Consider the following 16,384-nt stretch of genomic DNA (forward strand, 5'->3'; position numbering starts at 1 on the left):
TCAGACAATTTACACCCAGTGGACTTTCTGCACCACTGTATACATAATTTTGTGTCAGGTATGAGTGATGATCAAAACATTAAACTTGTTTGGAGGTGAAGCTCTGTCTTGGGTAAATTTAAATTTAAGTCAATGGGAAACATATCAAAGTTTTGAAAAAAGTTTCTTAAATAAGTTTTGGTTAGAACCTGACCAGGGAGAATTAAAAGTGAATTTCTGAATGGGAATAGGGATGGTACTGTGAAAGAGTTTTGTAAGAATCAACTTAAGAAACTAACACACCTTGACAAACCATTTGACATTGATTGATGCACCAAAAAAGGAGATTACCAGAAAGGTTGCAGTGGGATTTAGTACACAGACCTGATGATGGCCTTGAAATTTTTTTGCAATATGTTGACAGCCCGGATAGGGCACTAGAAAGAAGCATGTACCATAATAACTGAAATGACAGAGATCACAATGGTAATAACTACAGAAACAGAGATAACGGTAACTTCTATCAGGGTCAAAATGGTAATAAGGACAGAAATTTTGAACGTCAGCAAAATAGGAATAATGGGGATAACCATGGGTGATTTAATAGAAGAAACAATCATAGAGGTAACTACATGGGAAACAGCAGTCTGCCTCAGTGAAGGTCCACAGTTTTGGGGCGAGGAAATGCAACAAGCACAGGACCACCAATTTACACTTGCAATTAGACAATAATAATAGTCTTAATAATGTGGCACAGGTATCTAAAGTTGAACAGAAGGAATATCAGATTTCTCATTTATGTTTTGATCAAAAGTTTAGGGAAACTATGTTTAATAATAGTGTTGTAGGCGCTAATTACAAACCAGAATGTGAGAGTAATGAAAATTTTGATGTAGTGTGTAATAATCATTTCTTCTCTTGGTCAGAAAACAGTGTTATTTACGTACATAAATCAGGTGTTGACTTTATTGGATCTGAATTAGGTGGTATTTTTGATATAGATGTGAATGAGAGCTGTGAAATAAGTGAGGTTGGTAAGTCTGAGACTGATAGGTTATTGCAAATGATGTAGATGAAGGGTGTGACTATGATGAAGATGAGACCTGAGTTGTTTATGATGTTGATGAAGTACTTTTGGAAGAATATTACAATGATGATGATGATGATGATGATGACGTTGAGTATCAGTTGTTTGTGGAGTTTAAGAGTAATGAAGTTTCACAGTTATTTGTGAATACAGGTAAGGTAAGTAATGTATGTGTTGGTGTAAGTGAGAGTTATGGAATACCAGTCCACTCAAAGCAGTTTTTCCTTAACGTCAAGCAGAGAGATGATACAAACAATAAAGGTGAGTTATCTGTAAGCCAAGTGAGTAAAGGTGAAAACTTTTTGAAGTTTGTTTGGGACCAGATTGATAATAACAAAGATAAATGTGCATTCTGGAATAAGTTAGTTGTGGTTAGTCAAAATTTGTATCCGAATTAGTGGAATGAAGTGAAAGAAGATCTAACTAGGAAATGTAATTTTTACAGTAATAAATTTTGTGTTTCTTCTGTAATAAATGATGGAATCCATTCAGTGTGTTCAATCTTTATGTGTCAGCATGAGTAAACAAAGTAATGCTATGATAACAGTAAAGTTGATAAAACCCTGCAAAACCAGTGTGGATGTAGCTTTTGACAAAATAGAAAGTGATGTTTTACATGAATTGCTAGTAACAGAGATGATGACTCAGATTTTGGGTGTCCTTACATTAAGAATACGATGATCAGTGAGAAGGGAACTGTTTGATTGATACAGGTAGCCCAGTTTGTGGCATATTTAAACAGTTTAGAGAGAAGATACAGTATAGAAAGAATTTTATGGAAATGTCCATTGCACATGTAAAGATAAGAAGAGCAACTGGTAAACAAAGCAAGTGTGTAAAATGTCTAATACTGTTAACATTTAGTACATAGGACAAGACCTATGAACATGGATACAGAATAATACCTAGTCTAGAAGAAAATATACACTATGTTTGTAGGTTTATAAGACTATAGAATTGTGTTTTTTGTTTGTCATGAATGAAGTATGTAAGATGATGTGGCTTCTAAAGTTTTGTCTTACCTATTGAGTGACTTAAAATCTATGATATGCTATATAATTATGTCCTGTAACAGATCTGTGCTTTAGAATTTGATACATATATGTTATGAGACTAAATGAGTAGAACCTTTTGCAATTTTGAAATGGGACAATGTTCATAATTTGTACTGTAAAAAATAGGAATAGTATATTAGTAAATCTGTGTGCATCACCTTGTTAGTTCATTTTTTTCATTGCATTTAGCTCTGATTATTAGTGTTTCATATGTGAACACTTTTTAATTGCACCTGACATAAATCCTAAATATCTATCTTTTGGCATCATTTTGTACACCACTTGGCAAACCTTATAGTCTGTTACAATATATTGTAAACACATTGTCTCCAAATTTTGTCTGGGGGATATTGTAATGGGACACCCTCCTCTAACATTACCTTTCTTTAACAGAAGTTACCGATACGAAAAATACTATCTGTCTTTTAAACAGATTAATATTGTCTCAGCTGTTAAACTAAATGAATTTCATATGATTTTGTTTATGATGTATTACATTTCTGACTTGAATGTACAAAAAGAAATTACTTTATTACAGTCAATATGTATTAACTCTGTATGTACAGTTAAAACTACTTTCCTTTTGGAAACATTTGAAATTACTCTAATGCTAATTATTAAATTTATTTCTGTATTCATTCACAAAATAATGATACAATTTGGTGAAGATTCTTCTTTTGTCAAGAAAGTTTGTAAACTTTTTTATTTTGTAAAATCTTTGGAATATTGTTAGTACTGCAGAATGAGTTAGTAGTGGGCATGCCTTTGATGTGATTGGATGTGTTTTTTATATTTGACAATAACAGTGTAAATTTCTGTTTTAAAGTGGAGATTGTAAAGACATGTGGCATAAAAAAATGGAATAAAATAAAAAACTCATAGAAACAGAAAATACGCAGCAGGCTTACTTCCTTAGTTATCATGGCACCTGGAACCTACAAAGTCAAAAATTTCAGCCTTAAGAATCTATCCCTAGATGTGACAAACTGCAGCCAACAACGAGAAAATGAAGATAAGTAAAAATGTTATTTGTACATGTTACTTCTCTTGAAGCTTATGAAATGAATCAATTATTATGAAGAGAGTGAAAATCTACTGGTGATGTATGGGAGTGTAAGATCACATGCAACACCTAGATGGACAGGGTGTGGTGGAAGATGAGCTAGGCAGTTTGCTGTGTGTGGTGGTGGGCAGTGGTTCAGGACATTCAATGCAGGATTGCATGCTGGACCACACTGTTGAAAGTGCACCTGATGAGTTATGATGTGGCTGCAGTTGCAACTCAGAAAAAAAGGTGCTGTGTGATAGAGCAGTGGGTATGGAGAGGTTTTTGGACTGCATGAGATGCTATGATGTGACACAGTCTCACTGAATGCAGGATGTGGGGGTGGGCACTCAGGCAGGTGGGTCACAGATGTCTACGCACAGTGTGGCTGGCATGTGTGAAGCAGCATGGGCCAGAGGGCACAGGGACTGGTGAGCACTACTGTTGTTGCTGCCATATGCCAATGAGATGCTGGTGCAGCAGTGAGGAACGGTGTTTACTTCAGGGTGTTGGAGACTATATTTACAGTTAGAAAGGGGGTTGTGGGGCTGCTGGAGGAGTGGTGTCTGTGACTCCATTGGTGGCAGCCATGAAGTGTCATGTGCTCTGTCCTTGATGTCTGACTCATTGTGCGGATAAGTTGGAGTAGGAAGAAAGGTGAAGGGAAGCGAGGTGGGTGTGTCTGGACCCAGGCTTCAGCCAGTGGATCAGCAGTGTTGATGGGGGCAGTGTCAAGAGCAGCACTGTTGGTGTCAGGGGTGGCACCACTGCCAGCATCTGTGGCATCAGTGGTGGGCGGGGAGAGCTGAACTGTTGGTGGAGTACAGCTGTCATCGAGGGCAAGCATGTAAGTCAGCTCTAATCTGTAAATGGACGCAACTGAAGGGGCACCGTGGAGATGCTCAGTAAATGTTTTGTCACTATATTGAAAAACGAGGTGAGGATATAAGTATTGTCGGCAGGCCAGGGGCTGATAGCTGCCGAAGCATAGCATCACATGAGTGTTCAACACAAGGTTGCGATACACAAAGCTCTTGTGCTTACCACGGCACTGTGGAGGTGTCAGTCATAGCCATAGAATTTAGAGAGGTGCCATTAACATTATTGCTTTCTTCTTTCCTAAAGAGAGGAGCTACTTTTGGTGCCTTGAAAAGTTTAGGGAATCTGTTCTACAGCAAGGAACAGTTAATTATATCTATAAGACACATGATGGCAGATTTATTTGAGAAGATAATCAGATATGCCATCAAAATGTATGTCAGTTTGGTTTCTGTTTTATATGATCACAGATTTTGTGTGGTGTGAATGGATAAAGAAACAATCTTTTGGGAAATATCTTTAGGTCTGAACAGAAAGAGGGCACTGGAGCACCAATTTGAGGAGAAAATTTGTTGCCAGTGTTTATCAAGTCATTCTTGAATAGCTCATATATTTCTTTAGGGTCAGAGATAACACTAACCTCATTTTTTATGAATGCTATTGAGTGTGCCTTGTTTTTCTTCTCAACCATCTCATTGATAACTTCCTACCTGGCTTTAGATTTATTCTTAGAGTTGATTATAAACTGCCAGTTGTGCAGTTTCTCGGTTTCATGAATATTATGTAGATGAATAAATAGATTATTGTCCATAGTTCTGCTGTATAAAAGCAATTGCTTTTCAGTTTTGCAAGATATATTCGTATTCTTAAATAGGAGAATTCTACTTACTTAATTTTTTTCAATCAGTTTTGCATAGCTGTAAACCTGACTGAAAATGCTGTATCATAACAGCAGGCTACTGCAGAGTACTCATTAATTCAGCTACCTCACTGTCAACATCACAAGCACTATAAACAACTCCCACCTCTCCTCCAGTAATCTTTATGAAGCAAATGTATGAAACTTGAAGCAAATGTATGAGAGTTGCCACAAAGTTGTTTTTGTCCACTGATGATTGCTTGTATACATGTTGATATGTTTCTGTATTGTTATCTGTTTATGGCACAGCTCTATATTCAGTATCAAACAGTCGTGTCTGGATATATCATTAACAATATAGTGTAATGTTGGTTTTGACAAGAAAGCTGTCAATAGGATAGGAACTAGTAGCTGTTTTCTTGACAGTCTGTGATCCATGTTTTTCATATTTTAACATTTTAACACATTCACTAGTTTTTCACAAGCTGAAGACTCTTTTAAAACAACTAAGTTAAGGTCACCACATAACAAAATATTAGGGCAATTTGAGATGTAGAGTTGTCTAGCTTTGTAATGAATATTGATATGCTACCACTAGGCAGTCAGAGGAAGCATTTAAGTAAATTCATGAATATAATCTCTGCTGCTACATGTTCAAAATATTTTTTGACTTAAAACATTCAGTTTTAAGTAACAGATTACAGTTTGCACTGTTCTGGTAAGAAACAGCCAGCCATTCCCATTTTTGTCAGTTCTGCAAAAATGATTAATGCAGTGGTGCCTTGAAGGGAAATATTGACAACTTTATAATCTTTGAGACGATGCTGAACTACATGAAGCAGATCTACAATTTATGAGTGATTTTCTAAGAGTATTTATAGGTCTAAACTTTTGTTTCTTATGCTTTGTAGATTTTGGAAGAAAACACAAAATTATAATTTCTTCTTTTTGTATGAGTGCATTGCTGTTTGTTGATGTTTCTCCTGCCCACAAAACATGACAGCACAATACAACCTGAATCACACTACTAACTGTAGACTACATAATATTCAGAACAATTGGCACCTTCTGTGACACAGAACAACATCAAAACACTTTGTTCACTCTGTGTATTGAGTGCCAACACAATGACTGTGCTCATTTGAACAAGTGTTCAGACCGCAGAGTGTACGCATTTCTTGACCCATCTTTCTTGGATGTGTTTTTGTCATTAAATTATTACTTTCATTCCTTAAAATAATTTATGCTTTTTTTTCACCCTGCATATTTGGGATGTAATAGCCACAGATATTTATGAAAGCTATTCCAATTTTTTCCTTAGAAGCACGGTGCTTTAGTAAGTTATGTTTCCTTGTAATTAAGTAATAATATCCAGAGATTCATGTATTGTTATTTTTGTTAGTTTCCAAGCAATGAAGTAGTTAGTAACAATATAATGTAACATCCATTCATAGTATGATCAAATTTTTCAATGAAATTATCAAAACTGTTTTCACAAATCGAATCAAATTGTGATTCTGTATTATTATTTTGATGAATGTTAATATATGCTCTACTTCACACATCTTTTTTCACTAACATAATACTATTTCAGACTTTTTCATTTATGTCATGTTCTACAGTTGCTATCATAAAGTTGTTCTTTGAAATATTTGTATTCCATTATGAGGTTGTATTCTACAACCTGTCATCAGTAGTTTCAGCTAAGATAGCAAAAATTACTCATAGCACACATTCCTAACAATACTTAGATGTTAAGACAAACCTGGAACATGAATGTCTCTTTAAACAATGGATTAGGCTGGCCTCGCCGAATAGATGTCTTGCTCCTCGCCATCTCCTGACCAGTGCTGCTGACCAGACAAAGCTTCACAAAGGTATCAGGTGCGCGTGTCATGGCCATATTTCGACAGTGACGTGGATAATTTAACAAACTGTAAAATGAAACAACATTTTTCTTATTCATCAGGAAGACTAGTAATAAAGCAAGAGTTAGATTTTATCTGCCTCTTTCAAGAGTGCCTCATGTAGCTTACAAGCAACACCAGAACTAATATATTTATGACATGCTGTACACATGACCATCATATGAAATATGATATTCGACTCCTGAAATTTTCATTTGCTGTGCTTGTCGTGGATAGAAGTTTGATGCTATGACATTATTTGACTGTGACATCATAAGTGGGTTAGATAACAGCCATCTGTCAACAAGTGTCTGTTAAATGCCTTTTACTGAAGTTCAGTAGCTAAGTGACAGCTCTGAACATCATGACAATTTCTTTACTACAAATGCTCTGATTATTTTTGATCCAGTGACAGCCAATGAAGTTAATAATGAAAATCTTACAGGCTGCAATAATAATAATAATAATAATAATAATAATAATAAATCCCGTGGAGGCCCGGGAAAAGAATAGGCCTCCGGTATGTTTTGCCAGTCGTAAAAGGCGACGAAAAGAACCAACCACTAATAGGGCTAACCCCCTTTTAGTGTGATTACTTGGTTCAGGACAGAACTAAAGAAGCCTCAGACAAGCGCCGTCATGGTCGGGGATGACGCTTGAACCCTATGCCCGCCCACAATGGTAACGACACTGCTAGCCAGCTGGAAAATGATTTAAATCCAAATAGAGGTGTTTTGCAGGATATGCTTCCTGCAACCACCCTAGAAGGAAAACAAAGACAGAGGATGAGATGGTCAGATGTAGCTAATCGACACCTCACGTTCTGTTATTAACAAGCAACAAACCTAGGAACCAACACAACTGGATACAGATCACAAGTATACACAACATTTATTACCAGATACCCAGAATTAAAATTTTTAACAGAACAACGACTAGCTGATCAGATCCGTGTAATAATCAAAAATAACAGGATATCCCAGTCAGAATTAGAAGACATCAAACAACAAGTACAACAAATACTGGAACAAAATAATGTGCAATCAGAAGAAGAAGAAAATACAATAATGGACTCAAACATCCCAGAGCAAATAAACAAAGAACAACACGCATCAATTAAACAATCAGAGGAAAACGAAATCTTAAGACAGCCACCAGAACAAGCACAAATAGAACACGAAGTGACACACATGTTAGATATAGAAGAGAAATTTCAGCTGACATATATAGAATACAAAGACACAAATATGGACATTAGACCATTCTTGCATAGACCACCAAACAACCCACAAGCCGAAACAACAATAACAACTATCAACACAATCATACACAACAAAATAAATGAAAACACAACTATGGAAGAGTTACAACTACTGGTTTATATAGGAGCACTCACTACACTAAATATACACACTAGGCAGAGATCAGAACCAACCAACACACAGAAGAAACCCACAAAACCATCATGGCAACACAGGCTACAGATCGGAATAGAAAAACTGAGAAAAGACATCGGACAGCTAACACAATTGATAAGAAATGAAATGTCAGAAAAAAAAACGAAAAAGGTTAGGTAAAATCTCACAACAAGAAGCGATAGAGAAATTAGATGAAAAGAAGCAGAAATTACAAGCATTGGCTAAACAACTTAGAAGATACAAAAAAAGTGAAAATAGAAGGAAACAAAACCAATCATTCAACACAAACCAAAAGAGATTTTACCAGACTATAGATAACACACACATTAAAATAGACAGTCCACCAAACATAACAGACAAAGAACACTTCTGGAGCAACATATGGTCAAACCCGGTACAACATAACAGACATGCACGGTGGATACAAGCAGAAACAGACACATACAAGATGATACCACAAATGCCTGAAGTGGTAATTTTGCAACATGAAGTCACCCAAGCAATTAATTCTATGCACAATTGGAAAGCCCCTGGAAAAGATAAAATAGCAAATTTCTGGCTAAAGAAGTTCACCTCAACACATTCACATCTAACTAAATTATTTAACAAACGTAATTGTTGGGTTCAAATTAATGATATGAATTAATAGAGGGAAACATTCCACATGGGAAAAATATATCTAAAAACAAAGATGATGTGACTTACCAAACGAAAGCGCTGGCACGTCGATAGACACACAAACAAACACAAACATACACACAAAATTCAAGCTTTCGCAACAAACTGTTGCCTCATCAGGAAAGAGGGAAGGAGAGGGAAAGACGAAAGGAAGTGGGTTTTAAGGGAGAGGGTAAGGAGTCATTCCAATCCCGGGAGCGGAAAGACTTACCTTAGGGGGAAAAAAGGACGGGTATACACTCGCACACACACACATATCCATCCACACATATACAGACACAAGCAGACATATTTAAAGACAAAGAGTTTGGGCAGAGATGTCAGTTGAGGCGGAAGTGCAGAGGCAAAGATGATGTTGAGTGACAGGTGAGGTGTGAGTGGCGGCAACTTGAAATTAGCGGAGATTGAGGCCTGGTGGGTAACGGGAAGAGAGGATATATTGAAGAGCAAGTTCCCATCTCCGGAGTTCGGATAGGTTGGTGTTGGTGGGAAGTATCCAGATAACCTGGACGGTGTAACACTGTGCCAAGATGTGCTGGCCGTGCACCAAGGCATGTTTAGCCACAGGGTGATCCTCATTACCAACAAACACTGTGCCTGTGTCAATTCATGCGAATGGACAGTTTGTTGCTGATCATTCCCACATCGAATGCATCACAGTGTAGGCAGGTCAGTTGGTAAATCACGTGGGTGCTTTCACACGTGGCTCTGCCTTTGATCGTGTACACCTTCCGGGTTACAGGACTGGAGTAGGTGGTGGTAGGAGGGTGCATGGGACAGGTTTTACACCAGGGGCGGTTACAAGGGTAGGAGCCAGAGGGTAGGGAAGGTGGTTTGGGGATTTCATAGGGATGAACTAACAGGTTACGAAGGTTAGGTGGAGGGCGGAAAGACACTCTTGGTGGAGTGGGGAGGATTTCATGAAGGATGGATCTCATTTCAGGGCAGGATTTGAGGAAGTCGTATCCCTGCTGGAGAGCCACATTCAGAGTCTGGACCAGTCCCGGAAAGTATCCTGTCACAAGTGGGGCACTTTTGTGGTTCTTCTGTGGGGGATTCTGGGTTTGAGGGGATGAGGAAGTGGCTCTAGTTATTTGCTTCTGTAGCAGGTCGGAAGGGTTGTTGCGGGATGCGAAAGCTGTTGTCAGGTTGTTGGTGTAATGGTTCAGGGATTCCGGACTGGAGCAGATTTGTTTGCCACGAAGACCTAGGCTGTAGGGAAGGGACCATTTGATGTGGAATGGGTGGCAGCTGTCATAATGGAGGTACTGTTGCTTGTTGGTGGGTTTGATGTGGACGGACGTGTGAAACTGGCCATTGGACAGGTGGAGGTCAACATCAAGGAAAGTGGCATGGGATTTGGAGTAGGACCAGGTGAATCTGATGGAACCAAAGGAGTTGAGGTTGGAGAGGAAAATCTGGAGTTCTTCTTCACTGTGAGTCCAGATCATTGATGACATCTTCATGATCTGGACTCACAGTCAAGAAGAACTCCAGATTTTCCTCTCCAACCTCAACTCCTTTGGTTCCATCAGATGCTCCCGCAAGCAGCACTACACCCTCCATTATCCCTATCCTGCCATCCCTCCCCCCTCCCTGGCCCCAGTCTCCTCCTTAACATCCCTGCCCATGGATTGCTTGTCCCATGAAGCCGGATTGCTTGCAGTCTAGCGTCAGTTGCCAGAGAGAGTGGTCATGTGTGTGTGAGTTGTGCTTGCATGAATGTATTTGTCTTTTCTATTCCAGAAGATGGTTTTTTGGCTGAAAGATTAAATGTATAGCAGCCTTGTTGTTGTGTCTGCTTGTGATTCGACATCTCCTCTGAATCTATCCTTTTCATAATACTGTCATTATTCCATCCTGGATTTTCCATTGCTTGATTAAATTTAAAGGCTATCAGTTCAACTAAATTCATGGAGATAACAATCACAAACAACTTAAAATGGAATGGACTCACAGCTGATGTTTGGGGAAGGCGATTGTAAACTGCATTTTATTGACAAAACATCTAGAAGATGCAACAAATCCACTAAAGAGACTACCTATACTATGTTTGTTCTCTGGTAGAGTTTTGTTGTGTGCTATGGGATCCTTACCAGGTAGGAGTGACCCAGGACATGAACAAAGTTCAAAGAATGGCAGCTCATTTTTTATTATCACAAAGTAGGAAAGAGAATGTCACTGATATAATAAGTGAATCTGTGTGGTAATGACTGAAACAGAGGCATTCTTTGTTCTAGTGAGATCTTGTCATGAAATATCAATCTCCAACTTTCTCTCAAAATGAAAAAAATATTTTGTTGACATCCACCTACATAGGGAGAAAGGATCATTGCAATAAAATAAGAGAAATCAGTGCTGGCAGGGAAAGATTTGAGTATTGCATTTTCCTGCATTCCATTCGAAAGTGGAACAGTAGAGAAATAGCCTGACTATGGTTTGATGAACTTTCTGCCAGACATTTAAGTGTGAACTGAAGAGTAATCATGTAGATGTAGATGTAGAGTGTATATAAAATACAGGCTGACAGTGGCAAGAAAAGCATTTCCGAAAAAGAGAAGTTTTCTAACATCAAATATAAATGTAAGTTTTAGCAAGTCTTTCCAGAATATATTTTCGTGGAGTATAGCATTATATGACAGTGGAACCTTGATGACAACCAGTTCAAACAGAAAGGGAACAGAAGCTCTTGAAAATCATGGTTACAGCAGTATGATCTACATCTACATCTACATCTACATTTATACTCCGCAAGCCACCCAACGGTGTGTGGCGGAGGGTACTTTATGTGCCACTGTCATTACCTCCCTTTCCTGTTCAGTCGCGTATGGTTCGCGGGAAGAACGACTGTCTGAAAGCCTCCGTGCGCGCTCTAATCTCTCTAATTTTACATTCGTGATCTTCTCGGGAGGTATAAGTAGGGGGAAGCAATATATTCGATACCTCATCCAGAAACGCACCCTCTCGAAACCTGGCGAGCAAGCTACACCGCGATGCAGAGCGCCTCTCTTGCAGAGTCTGCCACTTGAGTTTATTAAACATCTCCGTAACGCTATCACGGTTACCAAATAACCCTGTGACGAAACGCGCCGCTCTTCTTTGGATCTTCTCTATCTCCTCCGTCAAACCAATCTGGTACGGATCCCACACTGATGAGCAATACTCAAGTATAGGTCGAACGAGTGTTTTGTAAGCCACCTCCTTTGTTGATGGACTACATTTTCTAAGCACTCTCCCAATGAATCTCAACCTGGTACCCGCCTTACCAACAATTAATTTTATATGATCATTCCACTTCAAATCGTTCCGCACGCATACGCCCAGATATTTTACAGAAGTAACTGTTACCAGTGTTTGTTCCGCTATCATATAATCATACAATAAAGGACCCTTCTTTCTATGTATTCGCAATACATTACATTTGTCTATGTTAAGGGTCAGTTGCCACTCCGTGCACCAAGTGCCTATCCGCTGCAGATCTTCCTGCATTTCGCTACAATTTTCTAATGCTGCAACTTCTCTGTATACTACAGCATCATCTGCGAAAAGCCACATGGAACTTCCGACACTATCTACTACGTCATTTATATACATTGTGAAAAGCAATGGTCCCATAACACTCCCCTGTGGCACGCCAGAGGTTACTTTAACGTCTGTAGACGTCTCTCCATTGATAACAACATGCTGTGTTCTGTTTGCTAAAAACTCTTCAATCCAGCCACACAGCTGGTCTGATATTCCGTAGGCTCTTACTTTGTTTATCAGGCGACAGTGCGGAACTGTATCGAACGCCTTCCGGAAGTCAAGAAAAATAGCATCTACCTGGGAGCCTGTATCTAATATTTTCTGGGTCTCATGAACAAATAAAGCGAGTTGGGTCTCACACGATCGCTGTTCCCGGAATCCATGTTGATTCCTACATAGTAGATTCTGGGTTTCCAAAAACGACATGATACTCGAGCAAAAAACATGTTCTAAAATTCTACAACAGGTCGACGTCAGAGATATAGGTCTATAGTTTTGCGCATCTGCTCGATGACCGTTCTTGAAGACTGGGACTATCTGTGCTCTTTTCCAATCATTTGGAACCCTCCGTTCCTCTAGAGACTTGCGGTACACGGCCGTTAGAAGGGGGGCAAGTTCTTTCGCGTACTCTGTGTAGAATCGAATTGGTATCCCGTCAGGTCCAGTGGACTTTCCTCTATTGAGTGATTCCAGTTGCTTTTCTATTCCTTGGACACTTTTTTCGATGTCAGCCATTTTTTCGTTTGTGCGAGGATTTAGAGAAGGAACTGCAGTGCGGTCTTCCTCTCTGAAACAGCTTTGGAAAAAGGTGTCTAGTATTTCAGCTTTACGTGTGTCATCCTCTGTTTAAATGCCATCATCATCCCGGAGTGTCTGGATATGCTGTTTTGAGCCACTTACTGATTTAACATAAGACCAGAACTTCCTAGGATTTTCTGTCAAGTCGGTACTTAGAATTTTACTTTCGAATTCACTGAACGCTTCACGCATAGCCCTCCTTACGCTAACTTTGACATCGTTTAGCTTCTGTTTGTCTGAGAGGTTTTGGCTGCATTTAAACTTGGAGCGGAGCTCTCTTTGCTTTTGCAGTAGTTTCCTAACTTTGTTGTTGTACCACGGTGGGTTTTTGCCGTCCCTCACAGTTTTACTCGCCACGTACCTGTCTAAAACGCATTTTACGATTGCCTTGAACTTTTTCCATAAACACTCAACATTGTCAGTGTCGGAACAGAAATTTTCGTTTTGATCTGTTAGGTCTGAAATCTGCCTTCTATTACTCTTGCTAAACAGATAAACCTTCCTCCCTTTTTTTATATTCCTATTAACTTCCATATTCAGGGATGCTGCAATGGCCTTATGATCACTGATTCCCTGTTCTGTACATACAGAGTCGAAAAGTTCGGGTCTGTTTGTTATCAGTAGGTCCAAGATGTTATCTCCACGAGTCGGTTCTCTGTTTAATTGCTCGAGGTAATTTTAGGATAGTGCACTCAGTATAATGTCACTCGATGCTCTGTCCCTACCACCCGTCCTAAACATCTGAGTGTCCCAGTCTATATCTGGTAAATTGAAATCTCCACCTAAGACTATAACATGCTGAGAAAATTTAAGTGAAATGTATTCCAAATTTTCTCTCAGTTTTTCTGCCACTAATGCTGCTGCGTCGGGAGGTCGGTAAAAGGAGCCTGTTATTAACCTAGTTCGGTTGTTGAGTGTAACCTCCACCCATAATAATTCACAGGAACTATCCACTTCTACTTCACTACAGGATAAACTACTACTAACAGCGACGAACACTCCACCACCGGTTGCATGCAATCTATCCTTTCTGAACACCGTCTGTACCTTTGTAAAAATTTCGGCAGAATTTATCTCTGGCTTAAGCCAGCTTTCTGTACCTATAACGATTTCAGCTTCGGTGCTTTCTATCAGTGCTTGAAGTTCTGGTACTTTACCAACGCAGCTTCGACAGTTGACAATTACAATACCGATTGGTGCTTGGTCCCCGCATGTCCTGGCTTTGCCCCGCACCCGTTGAGGCTGTTGCCCTTTCTGTACTTTCCCAAGGCCATCTAACCTAAAAAACCGCCCAGCCCACGCCACACAACCCCTGCTACCCGTGTAGCCGCTTGTTGCATGTAGTGGACTCCTGACCTATCCAGCGGAACCTGAAACCCCACCACCCTATGGCGCAAGTCGAGGAATCTGCAGCCCACACGGTCGCAGAACAGTCTCAGCCTCTGATTCAGACCCTCCACTCGGCTCTGTACCAAAGGTCCGCAGTCAGTCCTGTCGACGATGCTGCAGATGGTGAGCTCTGCTTTAATCCTGCTAGCAAGACTGGCAGTCTTCACCAAATCAGATAGTCGCCGGAAGCCAGAGAGGATTTCCTCCGATCCATAGCGACACACATCATTGGTGCCGACATGGGCGACCACCTGCAGATGGGTGCACCCTGTACCCTTCATGGCATCCGGAAGGACCCTTTCCACATCTGGAATGACTCCCCCCGGTATGCACACGGAGTGCACATTGGTTTTCTTCCCCTCTCTTGCTGCCATTTCCCTAAGGGGCCCCATTACGCGCCTGACGTTGGAGCTCCCAACTACCAGTAAGCCCACCCTCTGCGACTGCCCGGATCTTGCAGACTGAGGGGCAACCTCTGAAACAGGACAAGCAGCCATGTCAGGCCGAAGATCAGTATCAGCCTGAGACAGAGCCTGAAACCGGTTCGTCAGACAAACTGGAGAGGCTTTCCGTTCAGCCCTCCGGAATGTCTTTCGCCCCCTGCCACACCTTGAGACGACCTCCCACTCTACCACAGGTGAGGGATCAGCCTCAATGCAGGCAGTATCCCGGGCAACCACAGTCGTAGTCCGATCAGGGGATGCGTGGGACGAGCTGGCCGTCCCCGACAAACCCCCATCCGGACCCCCACAGTGATGCCCATTGGCAACAGCCTCAAGCTGTGTGACCGAAGCCAACACTGCCCGAAGCTGGGAGCGAAGGGATGCCAACTCAGCCTGCATCCGAACACAGCAGTTGCAGTCCCTATCCATGCTAAAAACTGAATTGCAAAGAACGTCTGAACTAATCTACAGAGAGCGCAAACAAATTGACAAAATTTAAACGGTTATTAAAATACAAGATTGCCTAGTAAATGAAGTAATGCTGCTACTTGCGCACTGCTGACACTGCTCGGCGGCGGAAGGAGATTACGCGAATTTACACTATTCAGGTACTAAAACGCGATGCTACAGTCTCAAATACTATAATACGCCCGAAATTTATGAATTAAACAATGCAAGTACCAAAAACACGCAAAGAAATTAAGAATTAAACTATGTAACAAATGAGTGAGCTAGGAGTATACGACTTGCTGCTGCAGCTGCTTATCCAACGGCGGCAGGGAGCACACTGACTGTGACCAACCAACACTGGCCATTCAAAACAAAAACAGAAGACAAACGACTACGCGAATTTACACTATTCAGGTACTAAAACGCGATGCTACAACTCTCAAATACTATAATACGCCCGAAATTTATGAATTAAATAATGCAAGTACCAAAAACAAGCAAAGAAATTAAGAATTAAACTATGTAACAAATGAGTGAGCTAGAAGTATACGACTTGCTGCTGCAGCTGCTGATTATGATGGAGATTAGATTGATATATCAGGCAGCTAATGAGGAGATATGGAATCAAATTGGGAAAAAAGAAATTTATGACATAATTTGACTAAATGAAGGCATCGGTTGATAAGGCACATCATGAAGCATAAAGGAATAGTCAGTTAGATAATGGAGGGGGTAAAAATTGTAGAGGGAGACCAAGGCTAGAGTACAGCATGCAGTTTCAAATGGATGCAGGTTGCAGTTGTTGGACAGAGCTAAGGAGGCTTGAACAAAATAGCCTAGCATCAAGTGGTGTTCCAAAATAATCTCCGAAATGAAGCCCACTACAACAATAGGAAAGAAAGCTCTCATTACAGAAATACCTGGAGATGCAA

General features: G+C 40.2%; 1 protein-coding gene across 1 annotated transcript in view; it reads right to left on the bottom strand.

The window, feature by feature from the left end:
• The window catches only part of LOC124556458 (synaptotagmin-14), a 579,934-nt gene that overhangs the window by 11,219 nt on the left and 552,331 nt on the right, over nt 1–16,384 (bottom strand). Inside the window, exon 10 of the mRNA XM_047130444.1 lies at nt 6,610–6,778. Coding sequence (XP_046986400.1) covers nt 6,610–6,778 — 169 coding nt within the window. The remainder of the gene's footprint in view (nt 1–6,609; nt 6,779–16,384) is intronic.

Source organism: Schistocerca americana, chromosome 1, assembly GCF_021461395.2.
Source record: "Schistocerca americana isolate TAMUIC-IGC-003095 chromosome 1, iqSchAmer2.1, whole genome shotgun sequence".
In the NCBI taxonomy this organism is placed as follows: Eukaryota; Metazoa; Arthropoda; class Insecta; order Orthoptera; family Acrididae; genus Schistocerca; species Schistocerca americana.